The 22,166-nt window shown below is 40.6% G+C and overlaps 7 protein-coding genes across 7 annotated transcripts; 3 read left to right on the top strand and 4 right to left on the bottom strand.

Annotated features, from left to right (window-relative positions):
- Positions 1-4,556: 4,556 nt before the first annotated feature.
- FPOAC1_012359 (uncharacterized protein) lies at positions 4,557-5,884 on the bottom strand (the record flags this gene model as incomplete). Its single annotated transcript, XM_044856715.1, has 2 exons — positions 4,557-4,870; positions 4,924-5,884. 2 exons carry the CDS (start codon positions 5,882-5,884, stop codon positions 4,557-4,559), a joined length of 1,275 nt encoding a protein of 424 aa, XP_044704028.1.
- A 756-nt stretch (positions 5,885-6,640) lies between these two features.
- Positions 6,641-7,430, top strand: FPOAC1_012358 (uncharacterized protein; the record flags this gene model as incomplete). The annotated part of the gene is made up of 3 exons (XM_044856714.1): positions 6,641-6,665; positions 6,722-6,917; positions 6,977-7,430. 3 exons carry the CDS (start codon positions 6,641-6,643, stop codon positions 7,428-7,430), a joined length of 675 nt encoding a protein of 224 aa, XP_044704027.1.
- A 2,012-nt stretch (positions 7,431-9,442) lies between these two features.
- On the top strand, positions 9,443-10,390 carry FPOAC1_012357 (uncharacterized protein; the record flags this gene model as incomplete). The annotated part of the gene is made up of 2 exons (XM_044856713.1): positions 9,443-9,664; positions 9,719-10,390. 2 exons carry the CDS (start codon positions 9,443-9,445, stop codon positions 10,388-10,390), a joined length of 894 nt encoding a protein of 297 aa, XP_044704026.1.
- Positions 10,391-10,895: 505 nt separating this feature from the next.
- On the bottom strand, positions 10,896-11,534 carry FPOAC1_012356 (uncharacterized protein; the record flags this gene model as incomplete). Its single annotated transcript, XM_044856712.1, has 1 exon — positions 10,896-11,534. One exon carries the CDS (start codon positions 11,532-11,534, stop codon positions 10,896-10,898), a length of 639 nt encoding a protein of 212 aa, XP_044704025.1.
- Positions 11,535-12,059: 525 nt separating this feature from the next.
- On the bottom strand, positions 12,060-16,675 carry FPOAC1_012355 (uncharacterized protein; the record flags this gene model as incomplete). Its single annotated transcript, XM_044856711.1, has 3 exons — positions 12,060-12,353; positions 12,416-12,438; positions 14,161-16,675. 3 exons carry the CDS (start codon positions 16,673-16,675, stop codon positions 12,060-12,062), a joined length of 2,832 nt encoding a protein of 943 aa, XP_044704024.1.
- A 635-nt stretch (positions 16,676-17,310) lies between these two features.
- Positions 17,311-18,945, top strand: RDR1 (multidrug resistance protein; the record flags this gene model as incomplete). The annotated part of the gene is made up of 1 exon (XM_044856710.1): positions 17,311-18,945. One exon carries the CDS (start codon positions 17,311-17,313, stop codon positions 18,943-18,945), a length of 1,635 nt encoding a protein of 544 aa, XP_044704023.1.
- A 436-nt stretch (positions 18,946-19,381) lies between these two features.
- Positions 19,382-21,208, bottom strand: FPOAC1_012353 (uncharacterized protein; the record flags this gene model as incomplete). The annotated part of the gene is made up of 1 exon (XM_044856709.1): positions 19,382-21,208. One exon carries the CDS (start codon positions 21,206-21,208, stop codon positions 19,382-19,384), a length of 1,827 nt encoding a protein of 608 aa, XP_044704022.1.
- Between the last annotated feature and the right edge of the window lie 958 nt (positions 21,209-22,166).

Below are 22,166 nucleotides of genomic sequence, written 5' to 3'. Positions count from 1 at the left end.
TATTTAAAAAGCTTATTCTTTTTATTCTATTTAAATAAAGAATATATTCTTTTTAATAAAGTAATTTAATAATACTATAATATATAAAAACTTTAATATAAAATCTTAATAAAAGTTAATAAATTTAAGAAAGCTTTATATACTTTATATTCTTATAAGTATTACCTAAAAGTAAATTATTTTAATTTTCTTTAAGTTAAAATAGATCTTAATTTTTACTTTAATAATATATCTTAAGTATTTTACCTTATTTATTATAAAAGTATATTTCTTAAGGTCTAGATTTAACTTAGCCTTTTATAGCCTCTATAGTATTTCTTAAATATATTATATATAGTTCTTTCTAGAGCTATTTATATATATAAGGATATTATTAAAGTATACTATAGTAAAGATTCCTAGTAATAGTCTAAGGGCATTATTAATATATCTTTAAAAGGTTATAAATACCTTTATAAGGCTAAAAAGTATAATTAACTATTTAAATAATTTAAAGTAAATATAAAATATAGTAAAGTATTTATCTCCTTTAGCTATATAGATCTTATAAAAAGCTACTTAAATATTAAGCTTTATTAGTTAATATACCTTAGAAAAAGAATAAAGTATTTCCTTAATAAGTAAGAATAAGTAATAATCCTATTATATTACTTTATTTAAGGCTTAATAGTTAATATAGAAATACTATTTTCCCTTTAGTTTCTTAATTAATAATACTAATATAACTATAAATAAGCTATTAGCTTAGATTTATTCTTTATTTATAAGGTCTATAACTTATTTCTATAACTTAATTAATTAATCTTAAGGTATATTATATAAAGGGCCTTATAGTAAGTTAAAGTAAAAACTATTAAGGTTATCTTTAAGGTAAATTTTATAGTTTTAAATACCTCTATATAATAAAAAAGCTAAGGCTTTCTTAAGATTAAAAAGGTCTTTATAGTTTAAAAGTTTTAATAATAATATAGGCTATAATATTATATTAATAATTATCTCCTTAAGTATTATTAATTATAATATCTTTATAATTTTATAAAAACTAATTATAGCTATAGTAAATCTAAGGAGTTTTTATTATTTTTACTTATAAACTATTATAGTAAATATAAACTTTATTATTAATATAGCTTACTTTATTATTAGGTATTTTTCCTTTATTTAAATAATCTATCCTCTTACTATATTAATAATTAATTCTTACTCTTTAGTATAAATATATATATTATAGTAAGCTAGCTATAATAAGCTAAAGATTATATTATAAGCTAGACCTAGTATAATATATAATAAGATTAAAGTTACTTATTTATTAATATTTATTATAGTTTAAATAATATATATAATTATTATTATTTTATTATAAGCTAATTAGCCTTTATAAATTACCTTTATTACTATTTAAACTTCTTTAAATACCTTAAAGAGAACTTAGTTTAAATTTAACTTTCTTACTATTCTCTTATTTATTACTTTATAGTAATTATATTTTAAGTTAATTTAAATATTAAGTACTTTATATAAATTAAAAAGTATAAAAACTAAGAGTAATATACTATTTATTTAATCTTTAATTTTATTATATTAATTTAAAGTATCTATTTAATATACTCTTTAAAGACTTTAATATTTTACTATAATCCCTTAAGTAAAACTAGGCCTAAGGGGAATTAATTTTCTAAGTCTTTAATATTAAAATTATAGCCCTTAATAGAAATAGTATAAATTATATTAACTTAAGTAGTATTCTAGGGTTAAATAGCTTAAATAAGCTAGTAATTATATATTATATATATTTAGTCCTTATAGTATAAATAAGTTTTAAAAGCTTATTTATTCTATATAATCTATATAAATACCTATTTAGCTTATTATTATAACCTAGATTAATTCTAAGCCTAAGTTCTAGCTTAACCTTATTAAATCCTAATTATATTAATACTTATTATAATTATATCCTTATTTATATCTTTATTAAAACTAAATTAATTTAATACTTATACTTATTTTAAAGTTTAATACTTTTCTTTAAGTTTATAAGACTTAATTTCTATAGTAATAATATAGTATATAAAGATTATATTTTTAAAGTTATTATAAAGTATACTTTATTTAATTAAGTAATTATATAATTCTTAATTAAATACTTATTATAAATAGGCTAGCTTAATATTATTATTTTATTAAAGGCTATTAGCTATTATAAACTTTTAATTAAAATATATAAAGAATTAATTAAATATCTCTAAGTTTATTTAATATATTTATTTAAGCTTTATTTAAGTTAATTCCTAGTAATACTAGTCTTTATATATATATTCTATATATTTAAAGAACTTTAATAGATTAATATTCTAAGCCTATTTTACTTTAAAAAATAAATTAATTTTATAAAGAATTTTACTTTTTAAATAATAATAAATATATACTTATTAATCCTTTATATTATTAATATTATATTTTATAGTTTATAATATATACTTAATAATAATATATTATACTAGCTATAAGCTATAGTTATTATTAAACTTTATAATCTTAAGTAAATAATACTTAAGACTTTTTTATTAAACCTAGATAAGCTATAGGTTAAGTTATATAATTAATAATTTAAGAATTTATATTTAAGCTTAAAAAGAAAAAAGTAAAGTAAAATTAATTAACTATAATATAATTTATTTTATAAGAATTATAATAATATTAGCTTTTATTTAAATATAAAGATTAAAATAAATACCTTTAAATTAACTCTATATAATATTAATTTAATTAAATATTAAATTATTCTCTAATAATCTTATTAAGCCTAATTAAGGTATTTTCTAATTATTATTTTAAAATATTATTACTTAATTAATATTTATATTAAACTTAAGCTAATTCTATATTAATTATAATAAATAATTTTTTATATTAATAAATATATTATAGTTAAAGAGTTATTATAAGTCTTAAGCTAAAGAAAGTTTAATAATTATAAAAGACTAGCTTTTAAGTAATTACTTTTAGAATATTAATAATAGTATTATTAGACTTAAAAAGAAAAAGAAAAGAATATATAAAAATCCTATACCTTCTCCTTAAGGTCCCCTCTCTAGGTCCTCTTTAGGTCCTTATATAATCCCTTCTTATCTAATCAGCCTCAGGCTTGGGCTAAAGCCCAAGCCCTTAACAGGAGCAAAGATCACAGGACTAATAGAATGGAATCAATGATGATCTTTTGTATGTATGGGGGGCGATAGTGGATGATGATGTAGTTCCAGTGCTTCGCTTCCAGAAGGATTAAGTGATCGTCCGGTAACAACAAGGCCGAGTCAAGTCTTGGCTTAGCTGTTGATGAGGTCACTCGGTGGGTGAGAGTGGCCGGTTTGGGTAACTCGTTTACCAAGAAGGGAATCAAGTTGAATCTGACAGAGGAGAGAATTAGAGAGGATAGACTTGTGTCTTTATAACTGTAGGACAATAGAATTAATAACTGGATTAGTAGAAACTAACACGGTTGGGCTGACGAGCTGAATTGAACAGACTGAAGCAGAGACAGGGATAAATGACATTCCGAAAACGATTTAGTGAATGACCGAATTGGTACTTGGCTTTTGCCCTATCGTTGTGGCTTGGACTGTTTGTCAATTGCCTGCTATCAACTGTCAGTCACAGGGCAATACTAAGTCAGAGTCTAGAGAGTACACAGCCTGAACCCTCTAGTTACATGATCTGTACTGAATCGATGGGATAAAAAGAACATGGATCGGTGACATAAAGACCCTTGCTTGGCATGGTATGAGCGTAATAAGCTTAGCGACTTTAAGCTCGCAGCACCACTGCAACATGCTGCAGATAGCGCATCTCATTGGATCTAATCCTTGTCTTGGTGTGGACCAGGCTGTCACTGAGGCAGATTTGCTTTTGTTGCACATTCGAATACGCCCCAGTCCGCCCGTGGCTGATGCATACCTTTGGGCTAAACATACCGTAAGATTGTATATGATTCTGTTTAAGGGTAGATCATGATAGAAAAAAGATCATTTTGAACGAGACCTGAAGATCAAAGTCCATTTCTCCAGAGTACAGCAGACAAAAATGTATTTGATGCGGCTGTGTAAAATCGATCAACCACGTGGGGAAACCAATCTTGTTAGGGAAGCCTCCGATATCCTCTAAACAGCTTGGCCTTGCCCCTCAGGCCCATCTCCGAAGCCATAGCCATTGCCCTTTCTAAATGTCACTGACCGCATCTGACTGAGGCTGTGCTTGCAGCATTCTAGAAGTCTGGGTTGATCTTCTAAGACTTGTCTAGCCTCGATCTTATGCCAAGATCAGGCACCTGTATTATTCTTTGCCCCCAAACATTGGTGCTTGAGACCATCTTGCAGGGTAACTGGGCGGACATAGCGTTGTTTGTTGACTTGCTTGTATCAGCCATGAATCCTTCGATCATCACTAGGGTTTCATTAGTTACGAAACCAGGCAGATTTGTACCATTTCATTCAGGAAGTCCCATGTTGATCAAGTAACCCAAACTGATCTTCTCCAAAAAGATGTCCAGGCTACCTCCCTCACGTTGCAGTCTCTCGCAGTCCATACTTCTGAACGAATTCATGAAAAATGGCAGTGTCGTATGTAGCAATACACTGCAGATAGGCAGAATTCTCTGCTTCTTTAGTTCCGCTAAGCTCAATGGCTCGTCTCGACAAAGCCACCACCTCTGGATAATGCCTCGCAATACCGAGCCATTTTCGTTCACTTTCGGGTATCCGCGCAAAAGCGTCTATCCAAAGAGTATCCCATCTGTCAAGTGCGCGCAGGACCATGGCAGAGTAATCGGGCGTTACCACTGATGTACGACAGTGAAACACATGACGCATGAGACCTAAATAAAACAATGGTTAGTATTGTAATGAGCTCGCAGTAAGTAAAACGTACCTCCGTTGATGAATGACAAATCTGCAATGTCCAATCTTCCAAAAGACTCCTTTGTTGAGCATGTCCAATCTTCCGCAAGTAGTCCAGACACAGCTTCAAGGTAGCTCGATGGGTACAGTCTTGCTTCGTTGTGTATATGTTTTTGAAAAGAGGCGTTTGAATCTGCTTCCCACAACTGGCTCCGGCAAGGAATATGTCCAGTCATCTCTTTCATGGTCATGGCTGGTGGGTGATTGCAAAGAAAACTCATGAGTGAATCATTGATGAATGTCCACGAAACAACTCTGATGCAAGTCTCCCGATGTATGAACTCGTTCCAGTCCATCTCTCCTTGATATGGTTCATGCTTAAGTCCCACCACGCCAGACTTCCTTAAAGCAGCAACTAACGTTGGAATTCGCTTGCTAGCAACTCTGCGACGACCTTCGATATGATTTGTGCTGCCCTGAAGACTGTTCATTAGAATTGCAGCTTGACACACTTCAAGCATGTGACTTGATGCAAGTGGCGTGATGTTCTCATCAGCCAGCCTTTTCAACTCTTTGAAGATGTACTTTTCTGCAATCTCTAATAAAGGTACAGTGAGGGGGCTCTGAGATGAGTGGTCGAGATATTGAAGATAGGCGGTTCCAGTAAGTACGGCAGCCAACAGCAAATGAGGTGCAATTCTATCCAGATCGAAAGTCGGCCAGTGGATCGGAGGCCTGTGGTAGTGCCTTCGACGAAAGAAGATAATGAATGCGTTTTGAAAATGAGAAATGGTAAAGAACTCTCTTTGGAAGCTGTGGTCTAGTCCTTCTTTCAAATGAGGCTTGTTGGTGACCATGTTTTGAATGTTGCTTGATAGAGCTGTAACTCGTGATGTGAGGGTATTGGTCGCGGTACTAGGAGGGTTGAAGATGTTGTGAAATTGGAAATCGCTCTCAGTAGTTTCGTAATCTATAGGTTCGTCCAGTAGCATGTCTGATAGATTCAAAAGAAGGAATGTTGGATCGACCGTCCCTGGAGCCCAACTCGTTGTTTCTGTCTCTTGATTTTTCCATGTTGGTTCTTCAAGTGTTCTTTCAGGTTCGGCAGCCACATTTGCATCCATCGAGTTATAACTGGGGTCACTGGCCTGCAATAGAAATAACAGACTCCGCCGATCACTATTGGGTGGCTTGCTAGTAACAGCCCGATGTGAAGCATCATGACACAAGGCACTGTAGATGCAAGCAACATGCTTACATGAGCATCTAGCACATGGAAGCTTGTTATCACAAGAAAGCTTCAACTTGACACAGTTATCACATGCGCGAAGCTTCCTACCTCGTTTAGCATGTGGTGGTAAAGGGCGACCTTTTCGAGCTGGACAAGATAGAGCGTGTCGTCTAGAGACGTCAGCCCTTCCAAAGGACTTGTGACAGAATGGACATTCATTCTGACGGGATGCGATTGGCTTGTTGCATTTGGGACAATTGGGAGGTTGTTGTGGAGCTTGCATGTTTTGTTCTGGACCCATGAAAGTGATAAAAGGGTGAAGTTGAGTTGAAGTGAAGCATGTGGGAATTTTCCGAGGAAGATGGATAATAAGTGGGGGCATGTGGTTAATTCCCGATGGGCAAGTCCAACTTTAACGACATACCTACCTTTTAACAGAAACATTTGATTTCCTCTTCTTTATTCTTTAATAGAAAGAAATAGCTGAGAATTAATCTTTTGCTATAGTATCCTCAAGATGAACCGATTGCACTTGGTCAAATGTGAGTGAGAGATGCGGCAAGCCTTGTCCACCTTGACTTACACACTTGACCGACAGATACAACCCAGCCACTGGCCCTCGCATCGCCTTCCAACATCCCTCAGAAATCTTTCCAGTTCCAGATACCGAAGGTCAACCGAAACGAGAGTCAGATTAGGAGAGTCGCAACCGATCTTGGAAAGGCACTCTCTGCTCGTAAATACCCAACTTTCTTGACAGACGAGAGGCCAAGCAACTTGGTCGACTATGCCCTGTACGCACTTACCATAAAGACTCCTCTCGGTCATATACCTCTAACAGAATTCTAAATAGAACAACTATCGACAAACTAGCCAATTGGGGGCGAACAAGTTCCTTCTGGCCTGTATCATTCGCCCTTGCTTGCTGCGGCGTCGAAATGATGCACGTTTCAATGCCACGATATGATCAAGAACGTCTTGGAATCTTCTTTCGAGCCTCTCCACGACAAGCAGACGTGATGATAGTAGCAGGAACCGTCACAAACAAAATGGCCCCTGCTCTCCGGCAAATCTACGATCAGATGCCCGAGCCACGCTGGGTCATCAGCATGGGATCTTGCGCCAACGGCGGAGGCTACTATTACTACAGCTACAGCGTCGTACGGGGAGTTGACCGTATTCTTCCAGTCGATATTTATGTTCCTGGGTGCCCTCCTACTGCCGAGGCTCTCATGTATGGTATCTTTCAGCTTCATAGGAAGATTCGGAGCAGCAGGAAGTCTAGGATCTGGTATCGAAAGAAATAGGATATTATAGAACTTGGATGGTAGTAGCAAAAGCATCGAAACTGTTCAGTCAGTTTATGGTGTTTAGACCAAGCACTTGTATGTCTTGACGTAGCTCGCTTTCATAATGTTAACTTAAAGACCGATCCTGAGAAAAATCATATAGCGTGATGTAATGGTTGCTTCCAACAAAGACACAAGTTATGTTCGCATGAAGAGTCGTAATGTCGTTCCAAGACCACATCGCCATCAGGATCGTTTAGCGCATCGAACGCCTTACGACCTGGGGCCAGGCCACCCACACGGGCGAGCCTCGCTAGTTGAGTTTTCCATGTTGAATGTTGTGTGCCGAGTAACTGTTAGATGGGCTCCGTTCGATGAAAATGACCGATAAGTTGATGTTCTTTGTCAATGTAGACGTGGCCCCTGTGTGTTGACGGAACTGTTAGATTTAGATTAACAGATTTTGCACAGAGAGTTAGTGCTTAGCAGTTCTGAGTTATTCGAGTTTCGGTTATAGATTACTGAAGAAAAAAACAGCAGGCCTTCCCCGCGTAGACAGAAAAATCAATTTATGCAAGAGATAGTGAATTCTTACTGCCTCCTATTATAGAAAACTATTATTATTTAGTACTTTTTAAGATATAAATCTTAAAGTATATATTAAAAATTAATATAATAAGAAATATAATTTTTAAATTTAAATATTAATAAAAATCTTATTTAAAGGTATATATTATAATTTATAAAATTAAAATTATAATAATTATTATAAAAATTTTTATTTTTTTTAAAAATTAATTATTAAATATTTCTTTATTAATATTAATAAAATTATTATATAAAATAATAAATTTTAAAGTTTTTATTAATTTTAATTATATATTAAATTAAAAAATTATTTATAAAAATTTAATTTTTATAATTAATTTTATTTTTAAAAAAATATATTAAATAAAATTATTTAATAAAATTATTTATTTTTAATATAATATTTTTATTAATATTTAAAATTAAAATATTATTAATATAAATAATAATTAAATTATTATTTTTATTATTTTTAATTATAATACTTTTAATTATATAATTAATTATTAAATTAATAAGTTAAAATTTAAATTTTTATTATATAAAAAGAAAAAAAGCTTTAAAGGCTTTTTATAAAATTTAAAAAAAATATAATTTTAATATATTAAAAAATAAAATATTTTAAATAAAATTATTTTTTAATTTTTAAAATAATTTTTAATAAAAAAAATAAATTATTAATAATTTATAAAATATTTAATAAAAATAATATTATTAAAAAGTTTATTAAATTAAAATTTATTATATTAAAAATTCTATAAAATTAAAAAAGTAAAAAAAGTTCTAAAGAGAAAAAAAAAAGCTTATAATTAATACTATAGCTTTTAATATAATAAAATTTAATACAATAGCATAGAAAACCATAGATCACTACCACCCTCCTTCAAGGCAGTGAAACATCGCCTTGCAATCTTAGCTACTATTACCCATAATACCTACATCTAACCGGCTTTCAAGGTTAGCTTATAAGTATAAAAATATAAAGCTCTGGTGTCTTATATAAGAAGATAATAACCCTAAGACTTGGCAGTAAGAAGAGTAACTATAAATCTCAGGGGTAGTGTTCACTGACAGTAAACAAGGCAGAAGGCAACTATCTCAGACGGTAGGGTTATGAAATACTACCACAGTGAATAACAGTCTGCAAGCAGCGATTCCTAGGCACCAGGAGATTCTTCCTCCTTTTATAACTAGCCTCAATAGTTGTAAAGCTTCACCTTACCTTCACCGTCACCCTCACTATCACCGTCACCATCACCGTCACCATCTATAACTCTCACCCTCACTCTCACTCTTACCCTCACTCTCACCGTCACCATCACCGTCACCATCTATCACCGTCACCAACTATCACCGTCGCCATCTATAACTCTCACCCTCACTCTCACCGTCACCATCACCCTCACTATACTTTTACTATCACTATTGCATGCACTATAAAAATGTCTATTCCTCCTGTCTCTGGGGCTATAGCCCCTCCGCGATACACTCTTAACGACATGATAAAACATATATCTTCAGATCCTGACAAGCGTGCCGAATTGATAGAAGAGCTAGAGCAGGATGTTGAGGCATCCGTCGAGTGGGCTTCGCAGGCTAAGAATAATCAAATTCTCTGCTCTTTATGCCAAGAGGATGACACTATCACCGACCCGAAGGTGAAGGTAAGCCTCCTTTGCATATCGCTCTATAACCATGTACTAATTGATAGATTGTAGAACAAGTTTTGGAATGTTCAAATCGAGCTGAATGACCACATGAAGATGGATTTCCACACCCCTCGAGCAAAATGGGTCCGTCGCACCAACCAATACTTCGAAGCCAGTGGTGAAGCCAAGGTTGAATGCCCTTACTGCGAACGAGCCGGTACAACCAAGTCTTTCACCGAGGTTTGGTCACTGGTGAGACACATCGAGAATGACACCAGCGCTAAGCACCGTCAATATGCGCAAGAGGATGGATGGTTTGGCGATAACTGGGCAAGTCACCCAGAACAAAAGTCGAGATTGTATCGCCAGACCGGAGATAACGAATTTCGAACGCGAGTGATAGGTGCCCGTATGCTACAATCGAATGAAAAGGAGCCCCCTGTGCCCATCATTCATGAGGGTATCCCGGGCGCTGCTCGAGGAGCTGGGCTTTCACCAAGAGTTAATATACCTGGTACTGTGCGGTCTGCTAGCCGCAGTGACTCCCTAGATTTCGATGTTCTGTCCGAGCGGATTATCACTATCACGAGCCAACCTCCTGAGCATATCACCCCCGTCATTCCGCCCTATCTTCGTCCTCATGTCATCCTGACGAACGCATACATAGGGCCCGCTACTGAGAAGAAACGACAGGGTGATGAGATTGATGCTGCTGCTGTAAAACGGCATCGAGGGGATTAAGCAGAGTATATAGAGTAAGTTACTGCATTGACTGAGGCTATTTAGTTCAGGGGGACCGGGAGACAGGAGGGATATAGCCAAGGCTCAAGGTGACAGCTAAGCTAAAACGGCTGCAATAATTAGATTTATTAATGTAATTCAAAGGCTTAGAAGAGGATCAATGCTTATAAAACTATATAAAAGTGAATAAATGCTGTCAATCACTATTAGCTTTGTTCAGTCATTATTGGAAAGTATAAAGTCAAAGGTTCCAATTGTTGAGAGTGATAACTTGGATATATAGTAGTCTAAGTCTATGTTTCAATCTATGCATCTATTGTCTATATGTCTCTCAATCGCCCCAGACTATAACCCCTAGCAATAGGTAAGTATGACTTGTTGACCTTTCTGCTCGGTCCAGGTGAGCCTGCTGATTGATGCCCAAGATAAGTGAAAGTCGAAAAGAAATAAGAGACAGATGAGTGCATCAATCTTCGACCGAGTTGATAGCATTGTTGGCTTTTGTCTAGTTGTTGTGCCGACCCTGTTGGTAGGCTTCATAGTTTCGCTTGAAAATAGCCTTTTCGGCCTTTCGCAGATTCTCGTGATTGACAATTGCAGTCTCGATGCGGTAAGTGATCCATGGTTCAATAGAGGCTTTGAATTCGTCGAAGCATTCCATCATCTCCTTCTTAACCGTAGCCATAGCCGAGTCAATTTGCTGTGTGATCTCGGGTTGTAGTTTTGACTTGACCCGTTCGGCAAAAGGCTCAATCTCTGCGTTGAGTTCTGGTAGGCGTCTGTGTATAAACTTCTCAGCCTCTGAAGTGATAGACCATTGGAACTGGTTCGCTACTGTAGTCTTGAGTTCTTCGGCGGCAGTATCGAGACGATTGGTCATCCACGGCTCAATGTTTTTCTTTGCTATATCGGTGACGGCTTCACCCAACGTAGCATTGGTGATGGGACCTGCTTCAATGTCGGTGAGCGAGGTAGGCCGAGAACCGAGTGTCTGAGTGTCGCTTTGCTCGGCGACTGTAGATGAGTGGCTTTTAGCAAACGGGTTAGGTGCGGCATTGCTGCTTTGCTGAGATTTGCGTTGTTTAAAGCTCAATGAGGGACCCGGGTGAGAAACACTGGGCTGTTGATACCCATGACTCGACATTGGGTATGTGCCTCGGGAGATGGACGGCGGAATAAATGAGCCGGCGATAGCGGCCCGGTTTGGATTAACCACTCTATCTGCCTCAAGCCGCCAGTTGACTGACTTGAAATGATCTTGAGGACAGGCACGATGGGTGACAGCCTCTGGGCTGGTTGGTTGTGATGGCTCTGGAGCCGCTGCCGAGTGAGGGAGATCAATACGCGCCCATTTGCTAGGTCGAGGTCGGAAGTTCACAGGTGTAGCTGCAGTGAGAACTGCAGTGTCATAGTAGCGCTCAGCGATCTTGGTTGATGCAACCCCGTTCTGGAACGATTGACGCCTGTCTTCATCGGCGGTATCATAGTAGATAGTACGCAATACAAGCCATATACCCCAGTCGTAGTCCAGCTTGTCGGTTGATACCGCATCCTTCCACAGTCGATGGTTACTGGGATGCTTTTGGTTTGTCTTTGTGACGTGGACCTTATGTGTCGCCTGTACGAATGACTCTTGAATATCATTTGGCCATCTATGCCAGTTGCAATCCTAGTGCGACTTGAGACAGTTGGCGATGGCGGCGTAGGCAGGTCGTGGTAGCTTATCGAGGTGATCAACCCTCTTCGACAACATGGCTTGAGTGATTGGACGACTGTCGAAAGGATGGAGATCATTGTCGTTCCCGAAGTCAAAAGAAGAAACCATTCCTCTGAAAGGAATTGCATCTTCATCGGGGTTCTCCTTTGGAGCGCCAGTGAACTGATTCTGCTGCATACTGGAGGGTGTTGCTGATCGTTGGTTGGTGGTTGATAGCACCACTTGGAGAGCACAGGAAGTCGTTGGCTACTATTGAGTTAGTATGTATGTTTCACCACGATAACCTAGAAAGATGCAATAAAAATTACCTGCGCAGAAAGAGCTGATTGATCTGAGTATAGATCAATTGAGAATAGCGAAGCTCACCGTTGTGCGCCTCAGTTGTGACGTGTTGAAGTTGAGCCACGCAAATGAAGGTATGAGTTGGAGTGGTGTTAGGAAGAAAAGGAATGCAAAAGAATGTAAAGGAGGGGATGGGGTTTTCAAATGGCTCTCACTCAGAGCATGGCCCCACTGGTAAGTCTTTACGTCTAATATTTCTAAAGAAAGAATATAAATCAGTCAGTTTACATGTATCATTTTGGCTATCCGGACAGTTGGATTCGCCCAGTGATAACCAGTATATCAACGGCTGGAGCTAATGGACAAAGACCAATGATTCGATGTCTAGAGTCTCTGGCTATAGATTGATACGTAAGATTAATCAACATCTCAATAGGTAGAGTCACCAGGGAAAAACCAGTGATATAATGTCCAGAGTCACTGGTCGCGGGTTAATACACAATACCAGTATCTCAACCTGGAGTCACTGGATTAACCAAAGAACACACCATTCTTCAATTGACCTCAACATCGAAATCCGGAGGGCTACCGGGGCCAGAAGACCACACAAAACCGGGCATATCAACCCTTGGTGATACTGTGCATACAGCTCAGATGCTTTGTCTGTGAGTAGCCCTACGATGGGCTTGTATATATACCAAAAGAACCGAGCTATTTATAAGCGACCGTGGTGTAGTGGTTAGCATTAACGCCTTCCATTCGAAACTGGCAGCGTTAGAGAGGGGTTCGATTCCCCTCGGTCGCATTTTCTTTTGCCTTTGTTTTGTCTTTTTTGATGTTTTTGAATAGAATATAGTGTTTTGAACTGGTATCGCGAAGTTCTGTTGTGGTGTTGAGTCCGATTTAGCCAATTTCCAGTTTTGGCGCGGGAACGCACGTGGATTATCGGTTGCGCACGTGGTTCACGATCAAGCAAAAGTATATGCATGCGTTCCTTCCTTAAAACGAAGATTTTTTTTCGCTGACTACCTACCTTATTCGGATGTTTAAAGTACAAGAACCTCGTTATCTCTAAAGCCCATCTGAGCCTTTGCGCAACAAGTCCAACAAACAGGTTCTGGGAGGACAAAGACCTTACAGCCTCTCTCAATTGCAAAACATGTTAGTACGAGTCGTGCAAGCCAATTCCGGTATGCTCGTGTAACAACCGCATTCTTTGGTCGGTCGAGAAACTCCTCCCAATTGTCAATTGATGTCAATCGACAATTGAGGACTGCCGAGGTTGTCGTCGGGTCGGCCACACACGATGCATCGTGGCCAATTCTAATTAGATTTATACTAGCCAAAGAACCAAGGATGTCTAAATCTCCAACCCATTTCCCACAGTCGTAGATAGATGCCACTGTTTCGATGAAGTAGGCTTCGACGTCTTGTCGGCCATGAACTTGGCGACGTAGCGCAATTGGCATACGATAGTTTGTGAAGGACAGGTGACATGAAGTAGCTCCAAAAGAATTCTCTTTTCGTTCATCAAAGCTATTGTGGTTGATCACTTGCCAGGAATCATTGTTCATCGCTCTAATCCTCGGTTTCGCGGGGGGAACCAAAAAGCTTATACCTGCTTGGCCGATATTCCCAGCAATTCGTCTAACTTGGTGTTTTGTATCTGCCTTGGAGGGATCCTTGAGCAGTTGAAGAGCTATATATATTGAGTTTCCGCAGGAGACAGCCATAACGCTGCCGAGTTGATCAGGGTGTATGTCAGTATTACCAGTGTCAAAGTAGGCAACACATGAGAAGATCTCCCACCGTGTTAATGGCATGTGCCAAGCAGGGACGCAGCCCTCTTCCAAAGTCATTCCTGCTAGACTGCCAACCCTTTTCCGAGCCTCTTCTCGAGTCTTTTCCCAAGCAAGATGTTGTGATGTGGCATAAGAGATATACCATTGCGTGTCCTTTAGTGGTTGCGAAGTCACTTTTGGATCTATCGTTGCACCTGGCATGTCTTCGAAGATCTCGTAGGCAATTGAGAGGGCATCGATGGCAGTAAAGTAATCTTTGTTCTCTCGCATAGCAACGTCGAGAATATCTTTGAGACTTTCGGGACGGATTGCATCGCTCTTCAAGGCCGAGATCCATAGGGAAAGAAATTTAGACGACAGATCCTCTCCCATGAGACCCCCCCTGTCCTCTTTCCAGTCCATGAAGATAGCAGCATCACCCGGTTTGCCCCACAAGAAATTGTAAGTTTGTTCTTTTGTTGAGGGCTGTGTTCTGTTATTCAAGGTCTGTGGCCAGCCGTGCCATGTCAAAAACTCAAAATCATATGTCGGATCGCTGTATGTGACTCTTTGCTCATCCAACACAATCGTTTCCCCTGTGTATGAGAGACTAGACGACCGGTTTTCTATCAATCCTGGCTTGGAACTATTATTTTTCCAGACTGAGCTGGGTAAGTGACTGGTGCAGTTGCAAGTATTTGGCTCATTACGTTCGCAAATGCATTTGCCGGAACTTGAGATCCCATGGTTTTCTGAAACTATAGCAATCCATCGCTTGTGGGATGTGGTGGGTATTTCAACACCTCTCGAGTCTCGCTTAAGAGATAAACACTTTGTTTCTATCGCGGTTGCATACTCAAAGTGCACATATGTCTCTTTTAGTTTCGTTGTGCCATCTGGAAGCGTAGCTTCTAGTTTTGTCGTTTCGTCTACCAGTTTACTCGCAGACGAGCGCCTATACCTCGTTTCGGATAGCGTAGAAGGGTTCGTGACACTATACTGGATAATTGTGTCTTGGTCAGAGATACTGCGGCTAGCCCATTGACGGAGATAGGAGACCTTGGTCTCGGTGTCCCGCAACGAACCAATGAATTTCCGCGAGTCTAAGAGGCCAAGAAAGTCTGTTTTGAGGTGTCCATCATAGCTTAGGAACTGCTCAGCTCGGCGTCGACCAAACTGCAAGAGCCGGCAAGCTCGCTCCCTTTCCACACCCTGAGTATCAAGAAACGCTCTTGCCGCATCACATAACATTTTGAGCCATTTCCACCGCCGAACCTCAAAAGAATCAGACTCCACTGACCCCTCTGTAGGGACGCTTTGAAGGCTGAAACCTTCGATGTTACGGCAAAGAAACGCCCACATCTCAACAAGACACTCTATTGCTTGGGAAGCTGTGGTACTAGGCAAATCCCACTCGAAAAGTAAACTTCCCAGACCTAAATAGGACAGATCGCGACCTGTCAGGCGAGGTGTGTCCGGGTCTAAAGTTTGTGTTGATGTGACGGGATCTCCGTAAAAGTTGAGGGATGCCAGGGGTAAAGACCATGAAATACCACGATGTGCTTGGTCAGAATGAGTGTCGGCTATGCCCACTGTTAAAATTCCACCTTGCGCGACCAGAGGGTCCCGTTGTTTGACTTGAGTGACAGTACTCCCCAGCACGATAAGATCTGGGAAAAGGTGCCAGGCAGATAAGCCAAGAAGGATGGCGCCATCACGAACTTCCTGTGGTTGACCCAGGAGTAGGTTCTCGACTAGTGTCATCGCACTCTTCCACGCCTGCATGACACTCTTGTAGGTGTCGGTGATGCTGTTGACGGCAATAGCGATGTTTTTGAGTATAAGTAGCAGCTGAGTTTGCTTTCTCTTGATACCTTTTGCTTCATCTGCGCATCGCAACCAAGCCCGAGCGCTGGTGTCCCACTGAGCTAGTTGCTCCCTCGAGATTTGTTGTCTTGTCGCTGCATCTAATGCTAGTTTCTCCAGGCCGCCGAGGTTTTCGTCTGCTTGGATTTCGCGTTTTCGTGCAGTAACTATGTCAACCCAAACGGAAATGGCTTCATCTGGCTCCCAGATTCGAGCAAGCATGCAAGCGAGCAGATGCATAGCAACCGCCGAATGGCCAGAAGTTGCTGCAGCCCATATAGAAGTGCAGTCTGCTCCCACCTGTTCAAAAAAGAGGCCATGGTCTTCCTTGGAGCCAAGAGGGTTAACGTCTCTACTTGAAACAATCTCGGATGATCTGGTGCCGTAGGCCTTGAAAAGTCCGGGCGTTGGCGTGAGTAAGGGTCCAAACAAAGCAGCAAGCCTCCTGGCAGTATTATGTAACTCCCCATCTTCGGCTTCTCGTCGTCGTCCGTGTGACAAAACCTGTCCTAATTCATGGAATTCTTGAGGTGCTTCTACTTTGACTATAGAGAAGTCAAAGTTGAGACTTGCGGCGGCGACAGTAAGCTCGCTCACAGCCGAAACGGCGGAACTGGTGAATCGTCCAATCGAGGTCATCGAAACTTCTAAAGCGTTGACCACAGTTTTCCCTTGGAATCAATAAAGAAGTGGAACGCAGAACAACGGCCGGTTATTTATTAAACCTTGCTTTATGTAGAGTAAAAAGGGGTTGTGGTATCAAATACACCTCCACCACAACCAGGAAGACCGTGCTATACACTACAGTGCTGCAACTCACAAATCAAGCTGTAGCTTTGTTTTGTAAATTACAATAAGACCTTACTCAAATACTTACGTGGTGAAATCTGATTGAGCCAACGGATCAATTATTGTCGTCAGTGGCGTTAGCGAAACAAGGCTGTTAACAGTACATAAGTGTATTGGGAGGCTGTGTGCCTATACCTTGCAGATTCAATAAAGTATCTGGTTGCTATATGAGTACGTGATTTTCAAATCTCAATACTGACTTTATCCATATGTAGCTGGAATTTATAGTAGGATAAAGTGCATTAAGCAGAACTTAAATAGATTATAGTATAACTAAAACGATATTCTTTTAATATTTGCCGAACCTTCCGATATAACCGATATACCCGCTCGGGCCGTACCTCCCGACTCAACTCACTTCACATGGATTTCTCAGCCTCAAGTTCACTGACAGTCATTCATCTCCCTCGTTACATGCAGAACAAATGTCTTCCTCCCAAGGCCGCAAACGCTCCAGATTAGCCTGTGAAACATGCAGGGAGCTAAAACGAAAGTGTGACGGTAATCAACCCTGTGGAGCTTGTGTCCGCTTCGAGTATGACTGTAGCTACAACTACAAGCAGAACAATGCCAACAAGAGGAGAAAAATAACCGACCAAGATAAAGAAGCTCCTCTTCCCTCACCTCCAGTTCAGGTGGAAAAAGATACCCGATCACTAGCATCGCCACATCAACTTCAATCTCTGGAAGCAAACTCTGGCGCTGCTTTTTTCAGAAGGTTGGCCTTGAGACTAGATCCAAAGAATGCTCCTCGCATGCACACCTTTTCTTGGAATGCTTTTCTTGGAGCAAGAAGAACTTCTCAGGTCCCTGTCTCGAGGCCCGTCACAGAGATGCTATCTCAGGAAGGAATGGAAGGTCTTAGTGAAATCTATTTCGAAAAGCTGGATCCTATTTACGGCTTCATCGACCGTGATTGGATCTCACGTATCATTCAGAACAGATGGTCTGGTCTCATGTTCGATCAATCTGAAGATGCAGTTCTTTGCGGTATAGCAGCCATAGGTTGTTTGTTCTCACAAGTTGAGCCACTACCACTGGAGCTTGACTTGATAGAATCCGCAAGATTCATCCTTGAACAAAACATGTCGGATACTCCATCCGTTACAGGCGTCACAGGTTGGCTACTTCGAGTGATATATCTAAGAACTGCCGAGACACCACATATGGCTTGGATGGCCAGTTCGATTCTCATGCACATGCTAGAAGCAGCAGGTCTACATTGCGAACCAAGTGAAGAATCTGTTTTCCAAGTAGCCGAGGAAAAGGTCGATTCAGAACTTCGAAGAAGACTTTTTGCTGTTTCAGTGCATTTGAATATTTGGATTTCTTTCGACATGGGTCGGTCTCGGACAATTCTCTGCAACTCAACTTTAGAGATGCCATCGACAAGAGAAGGGGACTACACTATCGAAATTACGGAGCTTTTACCATACTCTACGGACCTCGATCCAAACAAAACCCATGATGCCGCTGAACTCGAGGCTTCCCTATCCGCAGTCCTCAACCGTGTTCACTCAGTTCCTCCTTCCATCATGGCTCAGTGCAACTTGACGCTTTGCCTTTGCCGCCGGTTACAATCCATGAACACGTCTTTCACTGGCAAGACTCTCGAACAGATACTTTCCATCACTCAAAAGGGTATCGAAGCTGCTCAAGCCATCATTGACGCTCGCGCTCCGTGGCATCAAATGGCCAACGTGCCCTTCCAAATAATCTGTTTACTTCTAGCGATTGATACAAGAGAATCGTTAGCACAGCTAAACGATGCAATGCAGTGCCTCAACAACATCGCTACTGTGTACAACACCAACGCTACAAAAGAGGCGTTGAACACGGCATCTTTGCTCATTTTAATGCAGCAACGACGCAAGGAGAAGTGCGCATCAAATTTGAGCAATATCGTAAAAAGTTTCCCTATTCTTCCTCTCTCTGAGACTCAAGATGAAGCTCCTCTACAGCAGGTGGATGATATGAGGTGGTTCAATAATTTGGCAGGAGAACTGTCAGGCTTTGACTATTCGGACCTGGATCGGTTTCTTTCTCAAAGCATGTTTTGAATCAAATACAATGTACATGCTTGACACCATTTGTTTCTGAACTGTTCATCGCCAAAAGTCTCCATACGTTGCCAGGTAAAGTCAAGATCAAACCTATGGTCTCTATACACACCTCAGTGTTCCAGAAACATTGGCCGCTAGAAGCATGAGGGACAAATTAGTAGGCCAGTTTATGCTATTTAGACTACTTAGGCCATGATTCTTACGCTGCTTATTTTTGTAGCTTAAAATTTAGGTGGTCAACGTTTCTATTACACCTTAGACACACTCACTTATAGTCACCTTATTTTACTAGATCTCTCACTTGACAAACATAGAACATTTGATCGTAATAATCTTTTTACTCTTCAAGCAATTATTATATAGTATTTCTATAAATGTCTATATATTTCGTATATCTTTATACATCTTTTTTTATATGTTCACTCAAACTCATTTACATCTCAATAGCCAACTTGCTGCGAGCTCTCAACTTATGTCCATACTTGAACATGACGAAAGGGATCAAGCTGAGAATAGTACCAAAAATGGCGAGAATAAGACCAGCATATTGACTTCCGACATTGTGGAAGAAAGCATTAGCGAACAGAGGCGTAACAGCACCAAGGGTGTTTCGCATGAGACCCTGTCCAGCAATAGCGGATGAGGAGCTCTCGCCGTAGCAATCGGCAGTATAACTGTATGTGCTCTCGAACACAAAGTAGATACCGAAAGCGATGGGGGCAAGACCGATGGCAGGTCCAACCCAAGAGACGTGAGAGTATTGGGTGAAGCTGTAGATGAAGAGACCGATGGGAAGGAACATGGCTCCGTACATGGCTCCGTAGAGACGGGCTTCGGGAGTGACCTTGACGTCGGGGTCGGCGACAAGACGGTCAAACTTGCGCATCTGGAAATGGTGAGCCAGCCATCCGAGGGTGGTACCAATGCAGAGCGAGATGTAGGGGAGACCGGCGACACCCTCACCCCAGCCGTGGTGCTCCTGGAAGGTGATGGGGATGACAGAGAGGAAGAGAAAGACGACAGCCCAGCAGAAAGCAATCCAGAGACCAAAGGCAAAGACGACGGGCTCAGTCACGAGCATGTGAATAGCCTTGACGGAACTGGCCTTGAGCATAGCCTGCAGACTGGGAGTAAGAATGTCACCAGCAGAGACGTATCGCTCATCACCGGTCGCTTGTCGAAGAGCCTTGGCACGCTTGTGAAGAGCGACACCACCACGGGTCTCGGGGAAGTAGAAGAAGATGACTAGCAGAAGAGGAACGTTGGCGATACCTTGGATACCCTCAATCCATCGCCATCCAAGAGACTGATTGATGAAACCGGCGTAGATGGGAGCACCGACAGTTCCGAAGATGGCGACCCAACTGAACATGGCCATGGGACGACTTCGGTGGTGAGGCTCGTACATATCGTCAAAGGTTCCTCCAACGAGAATGGTACCGACGCAACCGAAAAGACCGAGGAGAAGTCGAAGTCCGATGATGGTGTTGATGTCCTGGGCGAGGGCGAGACCGATGAAGAGGAGTGAGAAGCACAGGAATGAACTGGCGTAGACAACCTTTCGGCCGACCAATTCACAGAAAGGAGCAAGGACCATAGGCGCGATGGCACAGCTGATGTTAAAGGTGAAGAGACCCAATTGGCCCTTGATGTTAGGGGCATTGAGATCTTCACACATGCTGGCGATACCGGAACTGTAGGCTGTAGTGGCAAGACCGATGAACAGTGTCATCAAGTTCAGGATAGTAGAGATAGATCGCTTGTACCACGGGTTCCAGTTGAAGGGGTTCTCCTTATCACCCGAAGCAAAACCCAATACAATGTATTCCTTTCCATTCTCATTGACAACCTCTGTTAGAGTAAGAGGCATGTCGATATCGACCGTCTTGATGGCGCCAAACTCGGGGTCGATGGACTCATTGGCAGGGTCGACATATTTACCACCGACAATACGTCCGGCAAGGGGCTCGCCCTTTTCGTTCTTCAAGACTTCGACATCTGTAGACTCGGGGTCCGAAGAGGACTTGTCTTCGCTAACGGGTCTTGTAGGGGCGACTGTAGAGTTCTTGCGCGAGGGCACAGCGACCGAGTTCTTTCTTGAAGTAGGGGGCACAGCAGAGTTCCTCCTTGTTCCCACAAACGAGTTGGCTCTTGAGTTGGCGTAGAAGCTGGTTGGTCTGGAGGCCGAGGGGGATCCGAGGGGAAGAGGGGAGCCCGGCCTCGAGTTGGGGGCAGAGAATGAGGGGATATAATTAGACATGGTGGTAACTCAGTCCGGGGAAGATGTGATAAGGATGGGGAAGAAGGAGACAGAGCGTGGCTGTTAGAGCAGACGTTGACTCATAAAAGGAGCGAAATGGAGAGAGAGATAAGAGATATAAGAGGAACTCCAGAGTTTACAACGGTGTGCTGGTTTCCCTGCTGGCCCAGTATGATGACATCGATCGCCTACCTTTTTTTTTCTTGCACTCGCCTTATCATGGCACGTTCTTGTTTACTTTGGGCCATGTTTTTTGCTGTTATACGGTGTGGAGTTCTGTCATGTCGTGGTCCACTATACGACCATGAAGCCGCCGAGACTGTTCCATCTTTATGAGTCGCGGTTCCGAGAAGGGATGAACAATTTCAATTTGGTGTAATTTAGGTGCATTAGTTCCAGGGGCACTGTAGACTAGAACATTTGCCTCTTGTTTCTAGAAATATTTGTCAAAGAAGCATAGAGTGTGAAGGCGAAAAAAAAATGCATTTTGGAATGTCGATGTTTTCTCCAACGGTCTCTTTTCGGGGATAAGAAGGATCGAATAAGACGAGCGGAGTCTCCGGGAGCGCCGGTCCGCCGAAGAGTGGGTCTCGGTCCGAGAAGGTATGACGTCTTGATCCCGATATTTCGGCGTTTTTTAGAAGATCTGATCCTTTTTAGTCTGTTTTCAGTCGTGAAGCTGAGTCTGAAGTGCTTTGGGCTGCAGATTTTACACTGCTGAAATACAGCTATTGTGGAACCTGCTCTCGGTATAAAAGACTCATGTCTTGTCTTTGCGTCACCAACGGTCGCTTTTCTGTGTTCGGTATATATCAAGACTCCGATACCCTGAACTGACTCGTGTACTGAAGATGCTTGGGTGCCGAGATGTTGAGTACATCTGTCATGAGGCTCCGGGAGGGTCAGGTAGGATAGGTTGGACCAGGACCAGGATGGACCCTCTTGACTTGTTGGCCCA

This window comes from Fusarium poae, chromosome 4 (assembly GCF_019609905.1).
Source record: "Fusarium poae strain DAOMC 252244 chromosome 4, whole genome shotgun sequence".
In the NCBI taxonomy this organism is placed as follows: domain Eukaryota; kingdom Fungi; phylum Ascomycota; class Sordariomycetes; order Hypocreales; family Nectriaceae; genus Fusarium; species Fusarium poae.
The sequence above is the reverse complement of the archived record's forward strand: the minus strand, read 5'-3'. Positions and strand labels throughout refer to the sequence as shown.